General features: G+C 40.0%; 1 protein-coding gene across 1 annotated transcript in view; it reads right to left on the minus strand.

The window, feature by feature from the left end:
* Nucleotides 1-5,696: 5,696 nt before the first annotated feature.
* Nucleotides 5,697-27,012, minus strand: part of clmn (calmin) — a 57,164-nt gene continuing 35,848 nt past the window's right edge. Inside the window, exons 3-14 of the mRNA XM_036593940.1 lie at nt 24,476-24,571; nt 22,778-22,861; nt 22,566-22,658; nt 21,005-21,198; nt 19,762-19,955; nt 18,428-18,510; nt 17,943-18,312; nt 14,914-16,883; nt 12,050-12,246; nt 11,628-11,718; nt 11,383-11,435; nt 5,697-7,290 (exon numbers count right to left, since the gene is read on the minus strand). Coding sequence (XP_036449833.1) covers nt 7,128-7,290; nt 11,383-11,435; nt 11,628-11,718; nt 12,050-12,246; nt 14,914-16,883; nt 17,943-18,312; nt 18,428-18,510; nt 19,762-19,955; nt 21,005-21,198; nt 22,566-22,658; nt 22,778-22,861; nt 24,476-24,571 — 3,588 coding nt within the window. The 3' untranslated portion in view covers nt 5,697-7,127. The remainder of the gene's footprint in view (nt 7,291-11,382; nt 11,436-11,627; nt 11,719-12,049; nt 12,247-14,913; nt 16,884-17,942; nt 18,313-18,427; nt 18,511-19,761; nt 19,956-21,004; nt 21,199-22,565; nt 22,659-22,777; nt 22,862-24,475; nt 24,572-27,012) is intronic.

Raw genomic sequence — 27,012 nt, forward strand, 5'->3', positions numbered from 1 at the left:
CAACCCCACGCAGTGAAGCCAGAACACCAAACTCGGTGACTTTTATTTTATATTAAAAGTCTCCTTAAACCAAAACGTCAGGAGAAACTCCATTCAAAATATATTAATATTAAAAAAATCATTTACCGTCTTTGTAAAATATCGCTGAACATGTACATTATCTACATCACTTGCAAAATATGTCTATAGTAATAGTTTAAGATAATAATTAAATAATAAAAAATACTGTAATAGTGCTGTTTTATAATATACTGTAATACTTGTGTATCTTGTAATATAGTGAACCTTTGAGTTCCCTTCCCAGACCATTCTTGTTATTTTGTGTGCTAAATAAAACAAGTGATACTTAATTATATATATATACATATATATATATATATATATAGAGAGAGAGAGAGAGAGATAGATAGATAGATAGATAGATAGATACAGATCAGGCATAACATTATGACCACCTCCTTGTTTCTACACTCATTGTCCATTTTATCAGCTCCACTTACTATATAGGTGCACTTTGTAGTTCTGCAGTTACAGACTGTAGTCCATCTGTTTCTCTGCAGGACCCCCATGGACCCTCACAGAGCAGGTATTTGGGTGGTGGATCATTCTCAGCACTGCAGTAACACTGACGTGGTGTTGGTGTGTTAGTGTGTGTTGTGCTGGTTCGAGTGGATCAGACACAGCATATATATATATATATATATATATATATATATATATATATATATATATATATGTGTGTGTGTGTGTGTGTGTGTGTGTGCTTTTTCTACAACGACTGAAATATTTAAAAAGGACACAGTCTCCATGGTGACTATTACTAACTGCCTGAATTTGCTAAAATCCTATATAAACCCGTGTTATTTTTCATAAGGGAATATTTGCTAGTAAATTAGACATACGTTTAAATTTGCGGCTTAGGTAAATACGTGATTGCTGTTTCTCATGGATACAAATCTTCAGAAAAAATAACGAAAACGGAGTAATTATTTAAGATTATTTTATAAAATGACAGAAAAACAAATTACTGCATCGCTGTTTCTCGTCACAAGAGGGAGTCAGAGTTCTGCGGGTTATTCTCGACCGCTTGGTGGGGCTGTGCACACAACAAATCCTGCAGTTCAGGGTAAAAACTTCACACCCAGAACCCTGTGACAGTGAATTCAGCCACTTCTTTAAGGTGCACCCACTGCCGACACAGACGTTCGGTTGCACACATACAGCTTATATAATCTCCATAGAAAAGCACCGACCAATAGAATGAGACGCTCTGGAGCAGAAGCACATGAGCCTAAGGTCACCATGCCCAATGCCAAGCGTGGGCTAGAGGGGTATAAAGCCCCCCTGAATTGGGCTGTGGAGCAGTGGAACTGTGTTCTCCAAGGTGATGGAGCTCTATCCAGTACCTTTGGGATAAGTTGGAGTGATCCAGAACTGACCATCCAACATCAGTACCTGACCTCACTAATGCTCCTGGATTCGATTGAGTCCCTCAACACCTTCTGCATGTTAAGTTTTAATATTGTTATTTATTGTTATTTAACAATATTTTGTGTTTTTTAAGAAAAAATAAGTAATTTGTTTTAAATACATCTTCTTTTATAGGAAAAAAAATGGTTTAAAAAATTCTAATGAATGAACATTGCATAATAACACATGCATAACAGGTTTATAGCATACTTAAAATGTATATGACGTTTCTGTTAACGTACAACATTCAGTCACTGCCAGGCCCTGCTGAAAAATGGCCATTAAAATCATTTTAATATTATAACCTAATGGTTTTGATTACTGATTGGAATTGGATTTATGGTTTCCAATAGAGACCAATAGTTTCCTGTAGAACACGTTTAGATACTTTAGACACCTGTAGACACCATCAATGCATTTAGAATCAGCCACTGGTCACCTGTTAAACCAGATCCAGAAGGTACACTGTGATATCAACCCATTAAAAAGCCAAAACACATTACAAAACCATCAGGAACCAACAGAAACAATGGTTTCTGTCAGCAGGGTGGCCTAGATTTAAAACAGTTCCTGCACAGAATGGCTAAAATCCAATTAGCAATTAATCTGAAAACTGACTAAACAAAATTTCAGAGCCGTGAAGTGAACAGATTATTTTAAACCGAGTGATAAAAGTGCTGCTTTAAAATTTGACTCTTATTAACTGGTTCGTTTATAAACTGCGGCAGTCAGGACGGAAGCCATGACAGTGCGCATGCGCCGGTGAACACATTCACTCTGTACTATAAATTTGGCCATTTATCCATCAAATTTGAGTCATTTTAATAGGATTTTATATTAAATGCTACTGAGGCTTATTTCTCTGAAACTGAGTCATTGTCAGAGGCAGTCTAATCTGTCCTGTGCAGAGCTGTTAGTCTTGGTTGTGAGTATGTTGTTGTGGAACTGGTTTACATCAAAATGTCGTATGTTTATTTGTATTTATTGTTTGTTTACTTTAGTGATGCTTCAGTGGCTGCTTTTAAAGTTTTCGTTTTGGTGTGAGCATCAAAGTCGAGCAATAGTACAGTCGATTCCAAAAGAATCGATTCTTCGACTCCAAAACGTCTAGGAGTCGGCGTTCACGCTTGGCCAAAGACTCGAAGAGTCGAAAGGCTTGGAGTCGACTCTTTAACTCTGTTTTCTAACGTAGGTAATTGGCTCCAGGAACATTTTTACAGAGGGGTGTGTAACACTTCATCAGCGGCCCCCTTAATGTGTTGGTTAAAGTGAGTCGAAGAGTCGACTCGATCGATTCCACTGGTAGGAGTCGGGAGTCGGTCTCCTGCAGGTTTCCATGGAGATCTGCGAAGGAGAGTCAGAGCGAGAGGTAACTATGGCAACGCGTTAATAAAAGATTGTAAACGGAGCCGATATGAAGTTGAGGTCTCACTGTGTTTATCTGGAGAAACCAAACTGCGCTCCTGTTTACTGATTTGGATTTTACTGAGAACAAGAAGTCGAGTTACGATTCTGTACCAAACACAGCAGAAATTCAACAAACAATAAATAAAAACGAGACAGAGCAGAATTTAATAGCTTTAAAAGGATCAAAATCACTTAGAATCTTGCAGTTGAGGCGCTGGAGAGTCCGACGGACATGGCAGTTGTGGGTTCGAATCCCACTCCGTGTCGGCACTGACCTCCATGTATGCCAGGTTAGTCTAGTTGCACATGGGGCCTGGATCCCATCCTGAATGTATACATTAATAGGTTAGCCTAGGTTGGCAGTGCCTTGTCCTAAGTTTCACCCAGCGTCTCTGCTGAGGGGAAGGAAGTTTTTTATTATTAGATTTCAAGAATTAAGAATTTTAAATCCAAACACTTACTAAATGATTACAATCACGTGGCAGGACTGCAGTCATCAGTCTTTCAGTGCTTTGCTTTTATAGCAGAATGGCCCATTCAACAAAGCTAATACTTATGATTGGTGTCTGCATTGTTTCGCCTCTTTATATGGAGAATATTTATTAAAAATATTTAATATGTTTCATAAATAAAACAGGACATTAGTGTTGTTGGTAACACTTTCTATGAATGTCACCTTTGTAAGCATCTATAAACACATTCATAACATGTTATAATGCATTCATAAGGCATTATAAACATGGCTATAAATATTTATAAAAATGCATTACATGTTATAGCTGAAAATACTTAAAATTTCAGGGAGTAAATAAACTTTGTATTTGTCTTTACTTTATGCTCTCCAAGCTGGGACTGACTTCTTTGGCACTGACAGTATTACATGTTATTAACACTATTTGTAATGCCTTATATTAACAATTCATAATGTATAATAAACATGGCTATAAATTGTAATTCAGTGTAATTCATTTTTATAAATATTTACAACCATGTTTATAATGCCATATGAATGCATTATAACATGTTATAAATGTGTTTATAGATGCTTACAAATGTGACATTCATAGAAAGTGTTACCGTGTTGTTTTCTTTCAGAATGAAGCTGATGTGTCAGTAATCAAAAGGACTGAATGACAGAATCATACAAACGACAGTTTATCTCAGTATACGTATAGGAAATAGACTTTTTTTTCTATGCATATATTTTATGTCTGTCCATGCTGTCTAGTATGTCTATGTGCATTTGCCTTTATGTTATGTTTATGTTATATTTGCATATCGGAGCTGGAGAGACGCAATCTCGTTCAACTCTGCACTCCTTTCTGTTTAGTCTGAATGAAAATAAAGTTCACTTTGACTTCATATTTTTATTTCTGAGAGTGTACACCGATCAGGCATAACATTATGACCACCTCCTTGTTTCTACGCTCATTGTCCATTTTATCAGCTCCACTTACTATATAGGTGCACTTTGCAGTTCTACAGTTACAGACTGTAGTCCATCTGTTTCTCTGCACGCTTTGTTAGCCCCCTTTTACCCTGTTCTTCAGTGGTCAGGACCCCCATGGACCCTCACAGAGCAGGTACTATTTGGGTGGTAGATCATTTTCAGCACTGCAGTAACACTGATGTGGTGGTGGTGTGTTAGTGTGTGTTGCGCTGGTCTGAGTGGATCAGACACAGCAGTGCTGCTGGAGATTTTAAACACCTCAGTGTCACTGCTGGACTGAGAATAGTCCACCAACCAAAAATATCCAGCCAACAGCGTCCTGTGACCACTGATGAAGGACTAGAGGATGACCAACACAAACTGTGCAGCAGCAGATGAGCTATCGTCTCTGACTTTACATCTACAAGGTGGACTGACAAGGTAGGAGTGTCTAATAGAGTGGACAGTGAGTGGACACAGTGTTTAAAAACTCCAGTAGCACTGCTGTGTCTGATCCACTCAGACCAGCACAACACACACTAACACACCACCACCACGTTAGTGTTACTGCAGTGCTGAGAATGATCCACCACCCAAATAGTACCCGCTCTGTGAGGGTCCATGGGGGTCCTGACCATTGAAGAACAGAGTAAGAAAGTATGCAGAGAAACAGATGGACTACAGTCTGTAACTGTAGAACTACAAAGTGCTCCTATATGGTCAGTGGAGCTGATAATATGGAGAAGAGTGACGAAACAAAGTGGTTGGTTGGTGTGTGTCAGAGGAAGAGTGGTACAACAGTAACTTTTCCAGATGTGAAGCGCCTCATGGACCTGGCTCACTAAAATAGGTTTTAGTGTTTTGCATCAGTGTCTTTGTTTTGTTGTCATTTGCAATTGAACATGATTTAACCACAGTCTCGATCCAGCACAGCAGTTTTCATCAAGCTCCAGATGCTTCAGTTTGTTTGTTTTTGCTGATGAGCGCTTCCTTTCGGCAACTCTTCTAAAGAGCCGCAAGAAATGCTGTGGTTAAGCCTAGGCTAGGGTTATAAAGTCCCCCGGAAGTGGGTTCTCTGGAGTGATGGAGCTCCATCCAATTCCTGTGATGAGTTGGAGGGATTCAAAACTGATAATCCAACATCAGTGCCTGACCTCACTAATGATCAATCAAATCCTCACAGCAATGTTCGACATCTAGTGTAAAGCCTTCCCAGAACAGTAGAGGCTGTTACTGCAGCAAAGAGGGACAAACTCCCTATTAATACCCTTCATTTCAGAAGAAAAGCTGAAAAAGGAGGCGTCTACAAACTTTTGGCCATGCATGTCTTTCATGAATAAAACAGTAAATTAGTTTGGCTCAATAGCAGAAAAGAAATAAGTATCGAGGCTCAATTTAAGCTTGTTATTTATTGCACTTGACTGGTGCATTTACAAGAATCTTCAAATACAAAAAGGGGTAGAGATTCATAAGCTTTACAAAATTAAGACTCAACAGTTTTCGCAGGACATTCTCATGCGCAGTTTGTGGCCACTGGCTTATTTGTAGTTTCACTGAACAGATAAAGTCATGAGACTTAAAAATGACTTACAGATGCCACAATGCTTGCACTTTTACACTTCACTCTCAAACTAGACTTTTTCTTTTTTCTGAGAACTGTGCTTGTCAGTGTATTCAGTATGAAGGAAATGCAAATGATACCTTTCAAATGATGAACTCTTAAACTTATATATACATAAAAAAGAAACTGATAAAAGCAACGTCATTACAAAGCTCTTTACAGGTTTCCTTTAAAATGGCCAAGCCTAAGGCGCTCGCATACACTTCATATAATGCCAGAGACGTACAAACACCACTAAAGATCATTACACAAGCAAATTCTGTTTATAGATGTGTCAACTGAGCATTGGAAATGATTTATGTGCCCTTGCATTCGGTAAAATATACACGTAAATATAGAACTACAGCTTCGTCGCTTTAAGAAATACTTCATTTCATTATTAAAAAGAATAGGCAAATTTATTATTTATTCACTCTGTCCGGTGTACCTTTAGTTCCTTTAGCTAAATCTTTGGCGGATCATGTTTTGTGTTGGTAAAAGTGCAACTGACTCAATCAATGCTTATTCATAAAGCCCTATATGGTGATTTAAGACCTTTTTATGTACCATTTGTGTCCTGTAAAAGTGCCTTCAGCTCATTATTCTACAAATGTTGTGACAAAATGTCTGCTGAATACTTTTAAAAAGCTATTTTAAGAATGATCTTTGTTGTGTTAGGTGGTATAATGCACACTCAGTTTCCCAAGAAAAGAGAAAACTAAGTGGATGATAGTTTTGTTCCCCTTATACAGAAGTACATTAAATAAAGTATGGCAAAACAGTTAGGCAGTACACCTTCATGACCATGATGTAAACTTCAAAACCTTAAAACAAGTGCACTGTTTTTTGTCATACAGTATAAGCATTACCATACTAAAGACCAAAAAGCATATTCGTACAATGTTATTCCTATTATTGTTAGTAGTATGATTAAAATATCTAACCGTTAAAGCATTCATGTGCAGTGGGTACAGAACAGACAGTGTGAGTTGCTGTAAACCTGGTACTCTGTTGACTGATAACCTGTCAAAAACTTCAAAAAAAACAAGACTTTCATTAGTCCACGTGTGCCCAGGAGTATTTAAAATGTAGAAATAATAGTCAGTGTGGTCGAGGATCCTCCACTAACGCTCATCTTTTCCTTGGAGACCAGTAGGAGGAAGCTCTGCTGGAAGATGGAGGAGATTTTCAGGCGAATCGTGAGCCAAAGCATCTCAGCATTCACTCCTCCAGGTTGAGCAGAAGGCTGGGAATTGCCCAGATGTCAATCTGAGGCAGGATGAAAAGGCAGTAGAGGAGGAGCCACATGAGCAGCAGCAGGTAGATTTCAGACAAGGCCACTTCACACGAGCTCTCAGAACTTCCTGCAGGACTGCTCTCCTTCCTGTAACACAACAATGCACAATTGTAGCACGCACAGATATGTTATGATCAGTTTCACACCTCACTTTGTTAACCCTTGTGTGGTGTTGATGTGTTGGTTACTCAGTGGTCTGGTGGACCCACTGCAATGTTGTATACCAGATGTTAAAAATATCACAAGTGGGCAGCGTAGGGTTCTCCTTTAGCAGCTGTAGCCAGTCAGCAGCCTGTCCATGTTGTCCACTCTCTCACACACACACACACACACAGACACACACACTAACAGCAGGCCATGTAGGAGGAGAACAGAGTGAAGGACACAGCACCTTCACACTTTTGTTCCCCACAGGTTCACCCAACACCACATATGTAATATGAATGTGTGGGGGGTGAACAGAGTGAAGACGCTGAAAATGGGTTATTTTATATGTTCTTCACAGAAAATGAGCAAAGGACAAGAAAAACTTCTGTGCAAAAGTCAGAGACCACCCAGTCAAAACAGGCATTAAAAACATTTATTTATTTTTCAGGAGATGTTTCTGAGGAGATTCGATAAGACAAGTTAAAAAAATGCTTCAAAGCTACTGAGAAAATGGGGCTCCTAACAACAACCTGGAGGAGCTGGCAGACACCAAAACTGCCCCCATCAGATAAACAGCACTTAAAGCTTTCATCTCTGAGAGAGAGGAGAAAATCAAGCTGCTTCAGATCTGAAAACATCCACAGGTGTTTCTGTCCATCCTTCCACTGTGAGAAGACGACTCAGCGCTGTGGGTCTGAAAGGATGTGTAGCTGTCAAGAAGAACCTCACTGAGAAAAGGAGACGGACACACCAAACAAAGAAGCTGAACAATAGACTGACCACCCCAGAGTCCAGACCTCAACACCACTGAATGTGTTTGATTACTTCAGAAAATGATCAACCAGCTTCTAAGACTGAACTTTGGAAGTTTGGGAAAATATACAGAAAAAGTTGATATCATAATTTATTTATTTATTATTATTTATGTGTAATTTTCCGTTTTTATTATGGTGAAAAATTAATAGCTTGTTTTCTTGGTCATTTTGACTGTAAACTGAATAAGTGAGGGGCCGGTCTCTGACTTGTACGCAGTACTGTAGTACACACGTGCCTGCAAGCAAGAGATGACTTCTTCTGTTTTGGAGATTAAAAAAAACAACAAGCAGTGAAATATAATCTGTTCCACTCCCATGACACTCAGATTGCCTGGTAAAACAATAGACGGTCAGTTCACAAAGTGCACACGTAATCGAGATGGTATGAATGATACAGTATACATGATGCAACACAGACAAGCCTGTTCAAACAGGCAGGTTAGAGAAACGCCAACTGGGTTCACTTCTGAGTTTATTTCGATTTCCCTGATTTTGACTGTGCTCAGTGCATTTATGGCTGGACGTTCACTACACGACTTTTACAATCTTAACAGATTGGCAAACCAGAGGGCATCACAAACTTAACGCCAGTTTGTCAGAGAGTTTCTTGTCTTTTTGTTGCGAGGGCGACTACACTGTGAAAAACGATATAGTAACTGATTACATGGCTTTTCTGGAGTTGACTCAACCTGAGGACACCAGAGTTCACCCAACTCAAACTTCTTAGCTGAGTCAAAAATTCTCCCAGCTACTGTTTGTAGGTCTGCATCTCAGTTAGATAAACAAAACTGAATTTGCCTTTTTTACTCCGTTTCCCCACTAGCTGGCGCTCCTTCTATCACACAGTCCCATCTGGCATATTTCCCTCTTGGGCTCCTGGATATGGACAGCTGTGGCGTTGCTGAGATTTAAACTCACAACCTCCTGATGTTGTGATGAATTATTAGACAGCTGCACCACGAGACGATGTCATACCTTAAAGTTAACAACAAATATTTTCTACAGTGTTTTAAACATTTGTAGACACAAAATCTGAGTGTCTTCACGTGTTCCTGAGTGCTGCAGTGGACTAAGCCATCAACCAACAGGAGGTTGTGAGTTTGAGCCCCAGCGATGCCACAGCCATCCGTCAGGGTGTACACAAGAGGAAAAATTGTCTAGAATGACAGACAGAGTCCTGGCTTGTGGGGAAGCTGAGTATAAAAAAAATAAGTTCATTTTATTTACTTAACTGAGAACTTTTGACTCAACTAAGAAGTCTGAATTGTGTGAACTCTGGTGTCCTCAAGTTGAGTCAACTCAAGAAAAGCCATGTAATCAGTTACTATGTCATTTTGAGTTGAGCTGACCTCTCGATTTTAACAGTGTAGATATCAGGGCAAAGAGAGAGTATAACAAACTTAATGAGTCTGGGCTACGAATAAGAACTCAAACTCCAGATGTCCTCAGAAATCACATGGCACAAATAAAGCTAAACGTACCAGACCTGTTTGTGCTTTTATGCGCAGTGAAAGTGCAAACAGGGGATTAATATGGGGGTGAGAAGCGCTGATATCACACTGTGAGCTGGATATTGTTTCACTACAAATTGGCAGCTGACATGAAATTATAAAGAGAGTGACCAGCAGTCAGTTGCACCAGCTGAACGTAAGTTCAATCGTAAGTTGGAGTGTAAAGTCCATCCTAAAGATTACGTTGAGGGTAGTTAGTTTAAAACTAGGAACACACAGAATTTCGGTTGCACCACAGACACTTACAGCTTAACCAGAAGTGCGTAAAGTGATGGTACATCAAAACACTGTTGCACGGATTGACGTTTTCACTCTATCCAGCCAATCAGTAACGCTCCCCAACATAAACAGGAAACATTATACACATGATCTCCACACGCAGCGAAATTTCTCTCTTTTCACGCTACGTTTACTTCGCTTAAAGTGTGTCGGTCGTTTAGCTATAATTCAGAGAGTGTTTTACAGTAAAGTGGTGTCCTCAAAGCGTCCGTCTCTCATATGTGTGTTCTTTCTCTGTTTATTCTTCAAACTGGGTCCTCGTACACAATATTTTGACGGCACTTTATCAGCGAACAGGAACGATAGCAAAGCTGCGGCTAACATAATTGCTATTTGAATCTGCTGAATGACAAAAAGCAATGTTAGCTACGTTAGGCATATTTTAAAAATAATGTGTGTTATGTATTGTATGATAACAAGGTCAGCGTCACTCAACCTGAGCACTGATGGAGCTGCTCTTGTTGCTCTACAAGCAGTTGGCTTGGGTGCTTAAACAGAGTCGCCCACCAGGTTTTGGAATGACTCAAAAACATCTCAGTGCCCGACACAAAGTAGGACTCAGAGCTCCGTTCCTGTCTGGGTTGTGTTGCAAATCTGTGGTTAGGAGGTCTGTGATCTTCTCTATCTCCGATCAACAAAAACAGGTGTAATCTATCTTGCAAAACTGGTCACTGACGCAAACCGAGAAGTATTTTGTTTTCCCATCGATCAAATCGACCAGCCATTTAACTGATTTTTACAGCAGAACTCACACCGACTGTAGGGTATGTGTAAATTTTGAGTTATAACTTGAAGCTACGTTGAAATTATGTTACTTGGTGAAATCGGTTAAATTCTAGTAGCTCATAAACTTGAACGTAGTGGCAGTTTACGTTCAAACTAGGCTACGGTTAAACTTACATTCAGCTGGTGCAACTGGCTGCTGATATCTGGATCCACACATTATAAACATGATAACGGCTCTTATCTGCCTGTGTTTAACACACAGATCCTCTGTCTCTGCTCTGCTGTTCATGCGCGTCTCTTCGCCTGTTTCTCTGCTCTTCTAGGTCTCTGATTAGCTGTTGTTTGAATCACTTGTTGAGTAAATCTCTGACCTTCTCACACTAGAGGACTCGTGAACGTTTCGAGTCAATATAAGTAAATATCAAACATGTTTGATAATATCGGAGGGTCTCTGATCACTCCAGAATTCAATGGGAGGGCTAAAGATTCGCTTGTTTTTCCTCTCACACGACTAGATCATTTGCGCTGTCAGCCGCTTCAGATCGAGCTCCAAACCTGGAAAATCACTTCAGATCGCGAAAATTTGTCACAAAGGGCAAATCAGGGTTAAAATCGGGCAAAAAGTTGTGTAGTGTACACCCGGCCTATGACTGGATTTGCAAATCTGAATATAAGACAGATACACTGTTCATTTTCAGTACCTTTCAGTTGCATTCTTAGTCATGATGGCATCTGTGGTTTTCCCATTTTCTGTCTGCAAGAGACAAAAAAAATTGCAATTTTCACAAAGACTAAACAACCAAAATCTACAGCAATTTATTCTTAATTGGATGATCAGCTGAAAGTTAAGCTATTAACAAGCTAATAAGGCATTGACACCACTAAACATTAATAGGATCAGCCTACTTTGTACAAGAGCGATATAACGATCAATTATCACACAAACCTTTGATTCATTTGGGTCGAAGGCCTCTTCTAAGCACAAAGCTGTCGATGGCTGGCTTTCATCTTCAGCGCCGTCGCCGGCTGCTTCCTCCCTGTTTGAAAAATCCATGAGCTATAAACTCCCATTTTTTTTCTAATGTGATAAAAGAGACATTTTAATAACAACATGTATGTCGCGATACAGTCTGCAGAAGATCAAGAGAACAGAATCATTCATCTGCAAAGGAAATGAGCGACGGCCCCACCAACAGAGTTTAGCAGTACGGCATGGATTTCAAAAATAAACATCATTAAGTACATTTAAGGTAATTTGCAGCGAGCTCTGCGGGGCACACGTGTGAGGTCACGTCCTTCAGAAAACCCAAAATCTCTCTCTCTCTCTCAGGCTGTGTGCTGTAGCAGACTCTAATAATAGAGCAGTACCTCAGCGTCTCTGTGTTTTCTCTGGCAGCAGCAGCAGAAGCCGTAACGGTGGCGCTGGCTGAAAGCTCCTCATCACTGCTAATGAGCTCACAGTGATCAGTGTGCAGGTCCGAATCCACCGCGCCCCACTCCCCCGGGTGCCTGGACCACAGCTCGAACGGGCTCTGCTCCGGCGACTCCACACATCCCTCTCCAGCCTGCCAGCACGTAGACGGAGAACAGGGAGGATATTAACCCAGCAGATAAAATCTATATGGACTATAATAATTATTATTCTACTGAATTAGTTCAAACTGTGGTTCCCCAGTAAAATATATATATATATATATATATATATATATAATTTATTTATTTATTATTTATATATATAATTTATTTATTTATTATTTATATATATTTATATTTAAAACAACAATAAGGTATTCAGACCTTTAATATTTACAAGGATTATGTGATGGTCTATTTAAATCCAAGACATTAAGATAGTAGTAAGCTATATGTATACAAAAACATCATTTATGGGGTACTTTTGTTGGGAGATGTGTGTCCCAAAGCCTAACCCCTACATTTCAAACTGTGAAAATAATAAAAAAATTTGAAATTTTTCTAAAGATCTTTTTGCTATCTTTTATACTGAAGTTGAACGATTTAGATTCATGAGTTTTTAAATTAAATAACAATTTAAAAAATGCTGTCCCACATTTTCATGTGACTAACAAAAGATAAAGTTTTAGATCATGGGCGGGGGCTTATTTTAGCCACGCCCCTAAAGAAGCACACTTCATACACCAAACATGGCTGATCGACTACATTTGGGATAAGGAGAAAATTGTGAAAAGTTAGATCTTCTGTTGGCCCTGGCTCTAATGTTAAATGACCCGATAATGAACACTGGAGCAGATGACACTGATGGTCAATATCGTCCAGTATTCAAGGGCTGATCCACTTACTGAGCACTTCACATCCGAGAAAGTCTCTAGAAATATCTCCGTTTGCTCCTCTCAACCCATCAATCTTTAATCAGGGAATGTGTGTCAGAGAATCTTACACAACGCAACGAATTCATTAATTTGTTATAATTTCCCTCAGGCTCAGAAAACTTCAAACGTATTCACAGGTCCTGGGAGACACTACAAAGGAGCTTTAAAGCAAATACACATCACAAGCAACACGATATCCAGACAGAGAGTTCATGACCTCGCAGGTGCCTGAGAAACGGTCATTACTACAGCTACTGTTGCCTAATAATGCTAATCAAAACCTTCTGTGTGTAACAGAGTCTGTCCTCAATAGCTGAGTCCTAAGCATGACTGAAACTGGATTCATTTGTTCTGTGCAGGTTCTGTAATGTAATTTATGAGAGATTTGATTGGACGGTTGGGACAAAATTATCTGTGTAATTCCTCCAAATTCCCACATCGCCTACAGGTGGCCTACAGATAGTCCAGACTGAAAAGTCACAGCCAGGATGTTCATGTCAGTGTTACACCAGAGGAAACACTCAATAACAATAACAACACACAGCATGGCCGTGTCCATTATCAAGTTTTGTTATTTCATTAACGGAAGCTGAACTGGTACAAGCAACTACTATTACTGAAGTAGCTCCAGGATCAGCCAATTACACAAGACCATTCACGCCACAATTATTACTGTCCGACTGTAAAACTACACACACTGCAGATTCATACTGGATTAGAATCGCTCCACAATTATTACTGTCAGACTGTAAAACTACACACACTGCAGATTCATACTGGATTAAAATCACTCCACAATTATTACTGTCAGACTGTAAAACTACACACACTGCAGATTCATACTGGATTATAATCACTCCACAATTATTACAGTCAGTGTAAAAACTACACACACTGCAGATTCATACTGGATTAAAATCGCTCCACAATTATTACAGTCAGTGTAAAAACTACACACACTGCAGATTCATACTGGATTAAAATCGCTCCACAATTATTACTGTCAGACTGTAAAACTACACACACTGCAGATTCATACTGGATTAGAATCGCTCCACAATTATTACTGTCAGACTGTAAAACTACACACACTGCAGATTCATACTGGATTAAAATCACTCCACAATTATTACTGTCAGACTGTAAAACTACACACACTGCAGATTCATACTGGATTAAAATCGCTCCACAATTCTTAGTCAGACTGTAAAACTACACACACTGCAGATTCATACTGGATTAAAATCGCTCCACAATTCTTAGTCAGACTGTAAGAACTAGATACACTGCAGATTCACTGCATAGTTGATGATCATTTAAATTACACTCAATTACACATTTACCATGTAGCTCCACTGTGCTGCTGGACATAGTCTAGACCAGTGGTTCCCAACTGTGTCCTCAGGGCCCCCCAGTGCTGCAAGATGAGCTGGAACAAAAATGTGAACTGTCTGGTGGGGGGGCCCTGAAGACCAGGTTGAGAATAACTGCTTTAGTCCTTCATCAGTGGTCAGCCACAAGACTACTGTTGGATGAATATTTTGGGTGGTTGACCACTCTCAACCTAGCAGTGACACTGATGGGTGTAAAAACCCCAGCAATACTGCCGTACATAACGTGTCAGCGTTACTGCTGTTCTGAGAATGGTCCACCACCCCAAAACCATCTCATCCAGCAGTGGCCATTTGGTGGTCCCTTTCCAATGATGGACCACTACTAAACTGTGCAGCAACAGATCAGCTACAATCAGTAATTGTAAACCTACCAAGTGCACTTATATGGCAGGTGTACCTGACAGAATAGCCAGGTTTACCTAATAAACTGGCGACTCCCCAGGTAAAACTAATCCACCTGCACTACGGCTTAGGTAAATATAGCAGGTACCTTTTCCTGCATGGCTCGCTCACTGTCGGAGTCAATGTGGGAAAGCTGTGATGGAGCAGGCTGGAGAGGAGTCACGCTGAGTGACAGGCGGAGCTCCGCGGGGTACCTCTCTGCTCGATCTGGAGTACCCATAATCCTCCCTGTCTCCTCCCAGGTGGCCTGCCCTTGGCTTTGTTCATCACAGGGTTGGTTTACAGCACTCTGATCCCAGTCTGGCTGAGAGGCAGGGCTGCTGGGTGTTGGCGGAGTAAAGGAGTGTTCATTTTCTTCATGGAAAGCAGGGTCGGAATTAGGCTCTTTCAAGGTTTCACTGATGTTGGATACAAGAACGTCATCCTGAGGGTTTTCTGACTTTTGCATATGGTCGTTCTTGTTCTCACTGAGCTCAGCATCCTCGAAAATGACGGCATGATTGTGACTGTAGGAGGTTTTCTCCTCATTTACATTCTCATTCTGTTGACCCTTCAACTTAGTCTCACCATCAAGATGCTGACCGAGAAAGGGTTTCTCCTCCTTTATGCTATCTATTTTAACCTGCAGATCCACCAATTTACTCTCATCATCATCATGTTGATTACAGGGGGCTTCCTCTTCCTCCACCTTTTCTATCCCACTCTCACTCTTCTCATCACCGATCGCTGCATCTTCACACGTACTTGGTTCAATCTCATGACAACTTGTGCCTCCATTCGGCTCGTCCTCCAAACGGCTCTCAGTGACAGCTTCCCCTTGAGGAGAGCTCATGTTGTCCTGACTTGGTTCTTCATCACGAGCCACTTTTTCACCCAGTTTCTCATTTTCACTTGACTGGTTCTGAACACTGGACTCTAACTTCTCTTCTTCAACTTCAATAAAGTTCATTTCATCCAGACTGTTGGCAGCTTGTGCTCTGGCTTCACTCAAATCCTTCATTACTGGCTCATCACACATGCCTGAATCCTCATTGCCAGAAGTTTTATCTTCTTCTCTCTGGATCTCTGCCTCAGTCTCTGCTGCTCCAGACAGGCTTCTGTCTGTGGACAGCTCTAGTTCAGAACAGAGCTGATCTGCTTTATCTTTTTCCTCTCTGTTATCATCCTCTTCTGGCTCCACCGCAGACTCCTGATGGTCATGGTCTAAATGCAACACCTGGTCAACTTCCTCAGCCTCCCTCAGATATGCACGTTCTGCCTCACGTGTTTCCTCATTGTCCTCATTTGTCCTCGTACCACTATTAAAAACCTCCGCCGCGTCGTTCTCCTCCGTTTCCTCATTGCGAGGTGTTTCTTCAGACAGCTCCGCATCCACATCCTCTTCACTCCCTGAAATGGAAATCCTCTCATACTTAAGAACAGGACACTCGGCGTCATCCTCAAAAAAGGCCACTGGATTTGATTCAGCGGACACCTTCTGAAAATCCCCAGTGATGGAAGACTCTGAACTCGCTTCACAATGTTCAGACTGGCTCTCTACAGGGTTCTCAAAACCAGAAACCTGCTCATCAGCATCAGTGAATAGAGAACTCTTGCTTACATCGTCCTGCCCTGTGGTTGAGATGTCCTTCTGGCCAGGATAGTACCCAGAGTCACTGTCCCCACATGAATGTTCATGAAATGCAGGTTTGACCGTTTCTGGGTTCTGCACAGGGCTGGTTTCTGTTTGCTGTGCGTTTGGATCGTTCACGATATCCTCACTGGGTGTATTGTCGGCAGGCCCGTCCTCCTTTAGATCCAAAATGTACCTGTAAGCATCTTCCTCCTCGGACAGCAGTGTTGATTTGGCCTGTAAACTCTCCATTGAGCTGAGAGAGAAGTTCCCCTCATCTGTGAACAAGTCGGTGTCCACTTGGTCTTGAGAAACCCTCTCAGATAACAGTGGCGACCCTTGATCTGAGGTCAGTTCTCCAGGGGAAGTGGAATACCTCAGATCACTCAGAGAACCATCGCTGCAAGACTGCTGGAGCTGAGGGGCCGTCTCACTGGGCATCTCACCTAGAGGTGGGAGGTATACAAGTATAAAAGTGAATACTGGTATGATTTGGTAGTATGGTAAGCAAATTTTATTTCTAACACTTTAATTGAACTCTGATATATAACACTGATGTAACCATGCCATAAACATGTCATGGCAGGTCATACGCTGCTATGTCCAGTAATATAACAGTGTGATGTAGTCTCAGCATAGGTAGAATGCATCTCTTTATGCTAAGACGCTTTTGAGAAACCCAGCCCTGATTGAGTGACCAGAATTAACTTTAATATACACCGATCAGGCATAACATTGTGACCACCTCCTTGTTTCTACACTCATTGTCCATTTGATCAGCTCCACTTACTATATAGGTGCACTTTGTAGTTCTACAGTTACAGACTGTAGTCCATCTGTTTCTCTGCATACTTTGTTAGCCCCCTTTTACCCTGTTCTTCAGTGGTCAGGACCCCCATGGACCCTCACAGAGCAGGTACTATTTGGGTGGTGGATCATTCTCAGCACTGCAGTAACACTGATGTGGTGGTAGTGGTGTTAGTGTGTGTTGCGCTGGTCTGAGTGGATCAGACACAGCAGTGCTGCTGGAGACAGTTTGGGAATTTAGTGTCATCTTATCTTCAGAGTCTGACCAAATCAGCTGTCGGTCAAAGGTGATCTTAAAAGTATCCATTTTATGTTTGTTTCAAATGGCTTGAGCGTCTCCTACAGCTGTCAAAGTCGTTGCTTAGCAACGGAGTGATACAGTGTTTGTGAAAAAACTGTGATGTTATGGCGAAATAACGTGGCCGGAACTAACTGCTGTATAAAACATTATAGTCCAGTTAGTGGAATAAATCATTATCATTTTGCCACTTTAATATCAAAACCTTATTTAATTTTTTAACCATTAAAAAATCCCAGACAATCCCTTTATATTGTTTGATGAATGGACCCACATAAATGGTCCAAAATCTACATTAACGTACACTAAGGGTAAGAACGTTTTCTCATTCGCCTGTTAAATTATCCTTTAGAAGGTTTGTTACAACAATAACAGTTCATATCACCGTTGCTGATCTCACCCCATGAATCCGGGGAGTCCATGGCAGAGTCGATCAGAGACGGCTGAGGAGAGCTGGGGGTGGACGCAATGTCTTTGTTCAGGCCTAGGGGGCGACACAGAGGCCGACTGTCCGCAGTACTGGGACTCGAAGCCACCGAGGACTCTTCGCTGGCCCAGGGCCTGTCCTCTGGTGTCTGCGGCTGGGCAGGAGAGAGTGTCTGCGCATGCTCTTCAGTCACTGAGGAGATGAAGATTTTGGGTGGAGGCTGAACCCAGTCCCTCTTCACCACATACGACTTTTCTCTCTTCCTCTGGACTCCGTTCCTGACCGGCGGCTCGTTCATCCGTGCGCTGACCTTACTCCTCTCCAGGAAATCCGAATGCTCGTCCTTCGGGAAACAACAAACAGGATGTAAATCACTCCTCAGTTTGAACTTGTGACTCTATATTTAGGTGACAGTATAATACTGTAATTCACCAACAGTGACATTCGTAGGAGCTCACCTCCTCGATTCCCGGAAAGTGCTCCAGGAACTGGGACACGTAGGTCATTATGGACTGTTCATCAGGGGGATCCAGAGTAACATCTGAGGAGGTAAGTTTGTTTTCACCCATTAATGAGCCTAATATGTAAACAATGCTGATCAGATTAATGAGAATCACTCTGACAGTGTCTGTGTTTACATGCAATACATTCCGATTACAGACCGAGACTGAGGTGTTTATAAGCTCACTCAACTCAACAATCTGATAGAAAATCTCAGTTTACATGCTCACTACAAGTAATCCGATCCAAAAATACACGCCTGCGTAGAGAACCACTTACGAGTAGACGTTACCATGACAATGAGCATCACGAGTCCAGTCAGAGTGAGATGAGCAGCAGTGAGCAGTGCTTGTGTTTTTAATTTCTTTAAAATGATGTCAGACTCAGGAAAACGTCCTTCACATGTCCTTATTAAAGAAGGCCGAGAGGAAGACGTCGTGTTCTGAGACACATAAGCTGGACGTCCGTCCCACCGCCGTCTTTTAAAGATCAGAGCATAAACTTCGTCTCCTCTGCAGACCAGTTTCTGCTCCGCCATGTTGACCGTTATAAACTTTCACTATGACGTGACGCACATGATCAGAACGGACTTAAACTTTCTGACTGGGAATGTAATCAGATACAGGCGTTTACACGGATATTATTCTTCTATTTAACGGATTATTTACAGGATTACCCACCTCGTTTAATCAGAAATTGTATTCCAAATGGCCTCAATCAGAATAGTCTATTCCAAATGAAGTGTATACATAGATGTATTCTATTCCGATTGAGCTATTAGTCGGATTATTTGCGGATTATTAGGCTGCATGTAAACGTGGCTACTGCTTTAGAGAATTATGCCATGAAACTCCTTGTCTTACATTTTGTTCCATTATTTCTCACTTGTAGCTCAATGGAGAAATTCTGTGGAAAGTGCAGATTCTAAAATTTCAATCCATACTGTATTTACATCTATTTTCATCCCTCATCTGTAGGAGCTCAAATGTAATTGGACAAACTAACGCAGTTATAAATTAAATTGCAAATCTCTTGCAGTCAATGACTGCCTGAAGTCTGGAACTCGTAGACATGACCAGATGCTGGATTTCTTTTATTCAATATTTAATTAAAACTCCAATATGCTAAAATAGACAAATTAAATAACAATAGCTTTGCTGGTGTCCAAATATTTATGGTTTGAGTGAAGACACAGGTAAATAATCAAGTAATGTCAACCGAATGGACAGCAAAACCATAATAACAATATCAATAATAATCCTAGGGTTAACTTGTAAAACTCATTTAGTACCTTCGGGCTCCAGAAGTCGTGGGATGCCCAGGCTGTAATGTGCTGTTCTGAAGGCCTCCTCGATGTTCTCTCTGGAAGATCTGAGCAGGGCTCTCCGCATGTCCACCAGACTGGGGTCAATAGACTTGATGACGGCAAGAAAAGCCAGACCACTTGCCCAGCTCTTGCCAAAATCCTGGACCGCCACTCCATATCTACAAAAAACAGGATGATAAGCACTGAGTTCTGGATTACACACAACGTTTGACCTAAACAAAGCATTCGAGTCTGTAGACCCACACAGTGCCTCAGTTTGTTACAACTGATAACTGTAAATTTGATTGTTATTATCGGTCTGATAACGGAATCAGGCTGCATTAGCAGGAGCATCTTAACAGTTTTAACCTGCCTTTTAACCTACACACTCTTCGACACTCATAAGGATTACAGTCTAAATTTGTTTCAAAATGCATCAAAAGTAAAATCTTACTTATTGCTACCAGTATTTATCAAAGTAAGGTGTTAATTATCGAGGATCGATAGGGCTGGGCAATTTAACAATATTAATCATTATTGTGACCAACTGCATGTTTCATTACAAACAGAGCATAATTTGTCCTGTTTAAGTGCATTTAATGCACAAAAGTGTGTGAAACATGGAATAAATAGCTTTTGATATACACACACATTATACATACATTCATATATATATATATATATATATATATATATATATACATACATACACACACACACACATATATATATATATATATATATATATATATATATAAAACATACTTTACTTTTAATGTAAGTTAATGGAACCAGACTTTCTCCAAGCAATTCTAGGCCGTTTCTTTTGGTCCATCCATCATGAAATTTACGCACAATGTAAAGGACAACAGGCATTTTCAAATTATGTCAAAAACTGAAAAACGACAAAAATGGAGATATAAAGTTAACACTAAATGTTGGAAAACTCTTGTGAGGATTTGATTGCATTCAGCAGCCCGAGCACTAGTGAGATCAGGTAGCTGAATTCACTAATAAGAAGCAGTGTCCACAAACTTTTGGACATATAGTGTGTGTGTGTGTGTGTGTGTGTGTGTATTATATATATATATATATATATATATATATATATATATATATATATATAAATAAATATAATACACACACACATATATATATATATATATATATATATATATAATATAGCACCCACCCCATTAAAAAGCCCTTATAATACTCTGAATCTTACTTTCTCGTGCGTCTCTGAACCCACTGCAAGAGTGTCTTTATGGCTTTCCCATGATCCCTAGCAGCAACAGAAGGCCTCCGCTCGTCTGAGGGAGTGCTGGAGTGTGAGGTGTCCGAGTCCGAGCTGGTGGGGATGGACGACAGGCTGGAAGAGGACGGGAACTGGTTCTTTATGTTACCTGTGAGCTCTTTAATCTGAAAAACAGAGACACAAACTCACTGTCCAGCTAGCTTGTACTTCCACTCACAGTCCTCTTTATGAGGTCCACCTACCTTACAGCTCCGCTATGTAGGTGTACAGTTACAGACTGTAGCCCATCTGTTGCTGCACAATTTATCATCCCCCTTTACCTCATCCATCAACAGCCAGTTTGTACATCAGCAGATGGATTACAGTCTCTAACTGTATGAGGGCTGTCAGTGATCTAGCCATTATTTTGATGATTAATTGAGTTATCATAAACATGCAATTATTAACAATAAACATTTCATTTTTCTTCACATGCAGTGGAGTCCAAAAGTCTGAGATCACTGGTGAAAATGCTTCTATTTTCCACTCCTTTCTAATTTAATCCAAAGGTTTTCATTACAAATGAGATTATCTGCTTAACCAATAGAATCTTTGAATGTTTACATGAGTTTCAGAGTTTCTAAGTGTTTGGTGATGTGTCCCCCTTTTGCTTTAATGACACTGAGTGTGTTTACATGCACTCAATAACCTGATTATAATCGGATTTCTGCATTACTCAAATGGTCATGTTAAAAGCATACTCCGATCTAGAAATCCGATTAAGAAATCTGATAAAGAGAGCTGGATTTTGGCTCAATAATCTGATTTCTCAGTGCATGTAAACTCTTATTCGGCTTTCTTTCAGATTTCTCAGTCTGGAAAATAAACTGGAAATTAGCAAGCAGCGTTACTGCGAGATGGCAGCAAATTTTGGAGCGGCACTGAAACCAAATACACGCTTGACAAAATGAGGGCTTTGAATATTCTTCATTTTCTAGATGATGTGTGTTCATATTTTCAGGTAAAGTGTTTCAATGGTTTTTTTTTAAAGCCGCGGCATGAAGTTTGAGTTTTATGTTATGTTTGCATCACGTCTTCTTCTGTGAGTTTATTGGCTGGTTGCAAAGCAGAAATCTGATTACTGCCTGACTCATGTAGACCCAGAGTTTCCCCATTATCTGAATACTCAAGTGCATATAAACGCATTGATCAGATTACTGAAAAATTATGATTTTCTGCAGTTATTGGATTATCAAGTGCATGTAAACGCACTCAGCGTGAACTCGACCTTTTACAAAGGCTTCAACATGAACAATTTTACAAATTTGTTTCAATATGAATAGTGACCTAGAAATAGTGTAGAATAGTGTAGTATATATATATGTATATATTATATTTTTTTTTTTAAGAAAACAGTTACCACGACACAAATAACTGTTGCTAGGTGAAAGACGAACCGATCAGACAGATAAACAGACAGATAAACAGAGCATTGGCATAAAAACAAAAGCAATCTGACAAGAGCAGCGATACACACTTGAGATAACCTTACCTGGAAAAAGAGGATGATATTCCAGATAAGGCCGAGTACGATGGATGAATTGCCATCAGCAATGTCTGCAGCATCGATGCTGACCAGCTTTACCTTCGAGAGCAACAACAGATTCATCAGGCCTGGACACGCCGACAGGGTGCTTCAGCTAAAGCTTCTGGAATGTTTTATTTACTTGTTCACAAACTTGCATGACTCAAAATAATACTCACATTTCTTTCCTCCAGAAATGTCAATACCTTGGCGATGTTATTAAGCCTGAAGATGCGATGCGAGGACTGCTTGAACGCATGCAGCTGAAAGGTCATACAGAAAATAAACATGGAACATTTTCCCAGAAACTGAGCAGCAGTGAATAAGCAAAAGCTCAGAAAGGTCTGCTGCCTCTTAGCAGCTCGAAATGGATTCTGTGTGTGTTCACACTTCGCTGTTGTCGGAAGAAAACCTTGTATCTCCATTTTTGTCGTTTTGTCGTTTTTAAATTTTTGACACAATTTGAAAATGCTTGTTGGCCTTTACATTGTATGTAAATTTCAAGATGAATGGACCAAAAGAAACGGCCCAAAATTACTTGGAAAAAAGTCTGGTTCTATTGACTTCCATTAAAAGTAAAGTATGTTTTTTACCATTTTGGGGATACAAGGTTTTCTTCCAACTTATTACATATATTAGAAACCATATATTTCCCCTCAGATGCTGCTTTATGAGCTTCAACTACAGCACTGTGCAAAAGTAAAAGACCACCTTCATTTATTCACTTTCCATTAAAATGGACATTATGGAGATATTTGTTAAGAGATTAAATATAAGATAATCCACTTGCATAAGGAAGGAGAAAGTCAAAGGAGTTTATAAAAACTATTAAACGATACAAAGGAATTGGGACTCAGCCGTGCAAGACCTGGTAGACACCTTCAGAAAAACAGCACTTAAAGCTTTGATCTTTGAGAGAGAGGAGAAAATCAAGCTGCTTCAGATCTGAAAACACCCACAGGTGTTTCTGTCCATCCTTCCACTGTGAGAAGACGACTCAGCGCTGTGGGTCTGAAAGGATGTGTAGCTGTCAAGAAGAACCTCACTGAGAAAAGGAGACGGACACATCAAACAAAGAAGCTGAACAATGGACTGACCACCCCAGAGTCCAGACCCCAACATCACTGAATGTGTTTGATTACTTCAGAAAATCATCAACCAGCTTCTAAGACTGAACTTTGGAGGTGTGTCTGCAGATTCTTTGAGGAACTGAAAGTGAGTCTCCTGAAAAGAATGGAAGCTGGAATAAAGGTAAAGATTGGACCCATTAAATATGGAAAAAAATACATTATAATAAATTGTCATTATATTACATTTCTGTATAATTTCCTTGTAAATATCATTTCTAATTTTTTATCTGATGCTGAAAAAAAAATAAAAAAACTTGCACTAAATGGCTGTTTTGACTGGAAATTAAATAAATGAATGGTGGTCTCTTGTGTACAGTATAGACAGTACTGGTACCTTTCCATTATATAGGTATACTGTTACAGACTGTAGCCCATTGACGCACAGTATATCAGCCCCCTCTACCCCATTCATCAGTGGTCATTTTTTGACCAGAGGATGGTGCTGACCAGACATTCTAAGCACCTAAAAATATCCAGTGAAGAGCACCTCTGTGGTCAGAAACTAATCATTGATGAAGGACTGGAGGATCAAACTGTGCATCAAGAGGTGAGTTGCAATCTCTAACTGTACACCAGCAAGGTGGGGCTATGAGAGAGGGGTTTCTGATAAAGTGGCCAGTGAACGTACATTCGAGCAATCTACACATCTGGATTCTTTATCTCATATGTCATAAAGTATTTAAGAAAATAACAGGCATGTAAACAGACAGCATATTCGAGTAGGAGGGTTTCATATCTTTGTCTCACCAGTCGGCACCCTGACAGCTCCTCCAACAGAGCCATTAAAATCCTCCCGTCCTGGATGTCTCGGAAGAGGTCGTGCACCTCCAGTGGAGGATTACACTGTAAACACAAGAACACGCAAGAGAAAAGAGAAATCAGACTCAGTGCAGGATTAGTGACAGAACATTAAAAACAGGTTAACCTTAAAGAGCCTGTGTTACACGTTTATCTTGGATTTGTTCCCTTTGAGGTCAACCGTGTGGATTTATGCACCAAAAACAGTCCTATTTCATTTTTACAAGGCTTTTTTCCAACCTCTCGTTATCCCTTAAAATTAAACAGGCTGTTTTTGTTACTGTCCCTTTAAGACTGATGTATGTCAGTGAGCTCTCTTCTGATTGGCTGCCCTGTATTGTGTCTCCATCAAAAAGTAGTCTGAGCTGAAACACTCCTGCAACATGAATGTGCAGGGCTAAACTGCTGTAGGCTGAATGGGCAGTCATATGCAAACGTCACCACAAAAACAGTGAATTCAATTGTTTTTGAAGCTTAATTTCCATATATGTAATGTATGAACTGACGAGAGAATCTAAAACAGTCTTTCTTTACTACATTAAATTCTTTTATTTCAAAAAAGCACAAAAGCTGTCCATGATATAGGCCCTTTAATGCAGAACACAATCAAAAAGCTTAAAGGGCCCACATGAAATAAGAGACTCTGATGTAGTATGTAAACACTGTTGAAGTTTCAAAGCATACTGTTCACTCTGCTGTCCATACAGACCATATACGGAAACATAAACAGCCTGTTTTTGAATTCATTGTTTTTGTGGTGTCACAAAAACCAATGCGTTTAAATATATTCGCATATTCAGCCTACAATAGTTTAGCCCGGCTGAGTGTTTCAGTTAGGACTGCTTTTTAAATAGGTTCCATACAGGGCAACCACTCAGAACAGAGCTCATTTACATATAACAGTCTTTAAAAGCACTGTAACAAAAATAGTGTGTTATTTATTTCTAAGGAATAAAGAGAAGTGGTTCACAAAAATGTAAAAGACGTTTTTGGTACATAAAACCACATAAATGTTGTAAGTGGAATGCTGGATATGGGCCCTTTAAAACAAAATTCAACTGTCACCGATGTACAAAACTCATCACTGTTGCAATAAATTTCATATCTATGAAAAGATAAATTTATAGAGGGAACTTAACTTTATTGCAAAAAGTAATGAGTAATTTAAAGTAAGTTTAGAGCATTTCTCTTGGTATATTCTTCATGAAATATCAACATGATGTAAAAAGCATCATGCTTTTGTGTTTTCAAACCATATATAGTCACTGTCCAAAAAAAAAAACTCCATTGTCTGCTCTTTCAGTTTTGCATAATTAGCATATTTGCACAACATTTGCATAATTTGAGCTCAGCGGCTGTCCTTTACATTCTGTAGAAATGAGACCAATGACTGGACCAATAGAAATGCTCCAAAATTGCTTCAAATAAAATTAGTTCACATTAACTTCCATAAAAGTTAAGAGTGTTTTTGCCCGCTCCTGTAAAGTTAACATTTCGAAGAGACTTGTTTTTCTTTGAAATGTGATAGTATATATGTGCATATATATATATATTGCAAAATAATATCAAAAATAATATCCTGGGTTAGCATGGATGCACATCCTGACAAGAAACGAGGAGGACTCATTCACAGAGTACATTTTTCTAGAATTATGGGAAAGGCTAAATAGTATTGGAGGTCTGTGGGTCAAATTTTCCATCAAAACAATGTAGACAAACGTGTAATTGTTAATTAGTGGGTCGTCGTTCTGATAAAAAGCCAAACTCGGAGTCGCAGAATAGAGTCACATTGTACAGCAAAACAAAGGATTCATCAGTGGTTGTTTTGAGTCAGTGTAAAGCTGCGTGAATGGCAGTGTTATCATCTCCGGGCTGTCTGAAACGCTAGAAGACCAAAACAACGGCCAGAGAAAACAAAAGACTGGGCTTTAACGAGCGGACAGAGCATGCATAGTGAGTGAGGTCTAACACAAACGTGCGAGGCTTTTTTCTCTGTCCGTCTGCCTGTCTGTGAGAGGGAGTCAGAAGGGAAACGAAAGTGGGATAAAGATAAAGAGTGAGAAGAAAAACGGGAGAAGTGCCAACGCAAGGGAGAGCAGGAGGAAAGAAACGAGGAGAAATCACGCCACACTGCTGACGATGTAAACTATCCTACACAAGGAGAGAGCAGGACTGCAAACTGACAGTGTTTTGCGAATTTCTATTGTGATATTTAGTCTTTGCAGATGTTGCAGAAGGTTGCTCTGGCCAATCACAGTGATTTTATGGTGTTGTGAGCATCCCGACCAATCACAGCTCCAGATGAGTGTTCCTGTGTGTGTTCTGATGAATCAAGATAATCATGTTATCCAAGAAAAGTAAATGATTTTGGTCAATTAATGCAGATTATCCTTTAACTATGTCAAATTATTCACTGATAAGTGCATTTTTATTAAACTGCAAAGTGTTTTGTAGCTATAATTGTTATTTTTCTATTGCTATTTCAC

This window comes from Colossoma macropomum, unplaced genomic scaffold (genome assembly GCF_904425465.1).
Source record: "Colossoma macropomum unplaced genomic scaffold, Colossoma_macropomum, whole genome shotgun sequence".
Lineage (NCBI taxonomy): Eukaryota > Metazoa > Chordata > Actinopteri > Characiformes > Serrasalmidae > Colossoma > Colossoma macropomum.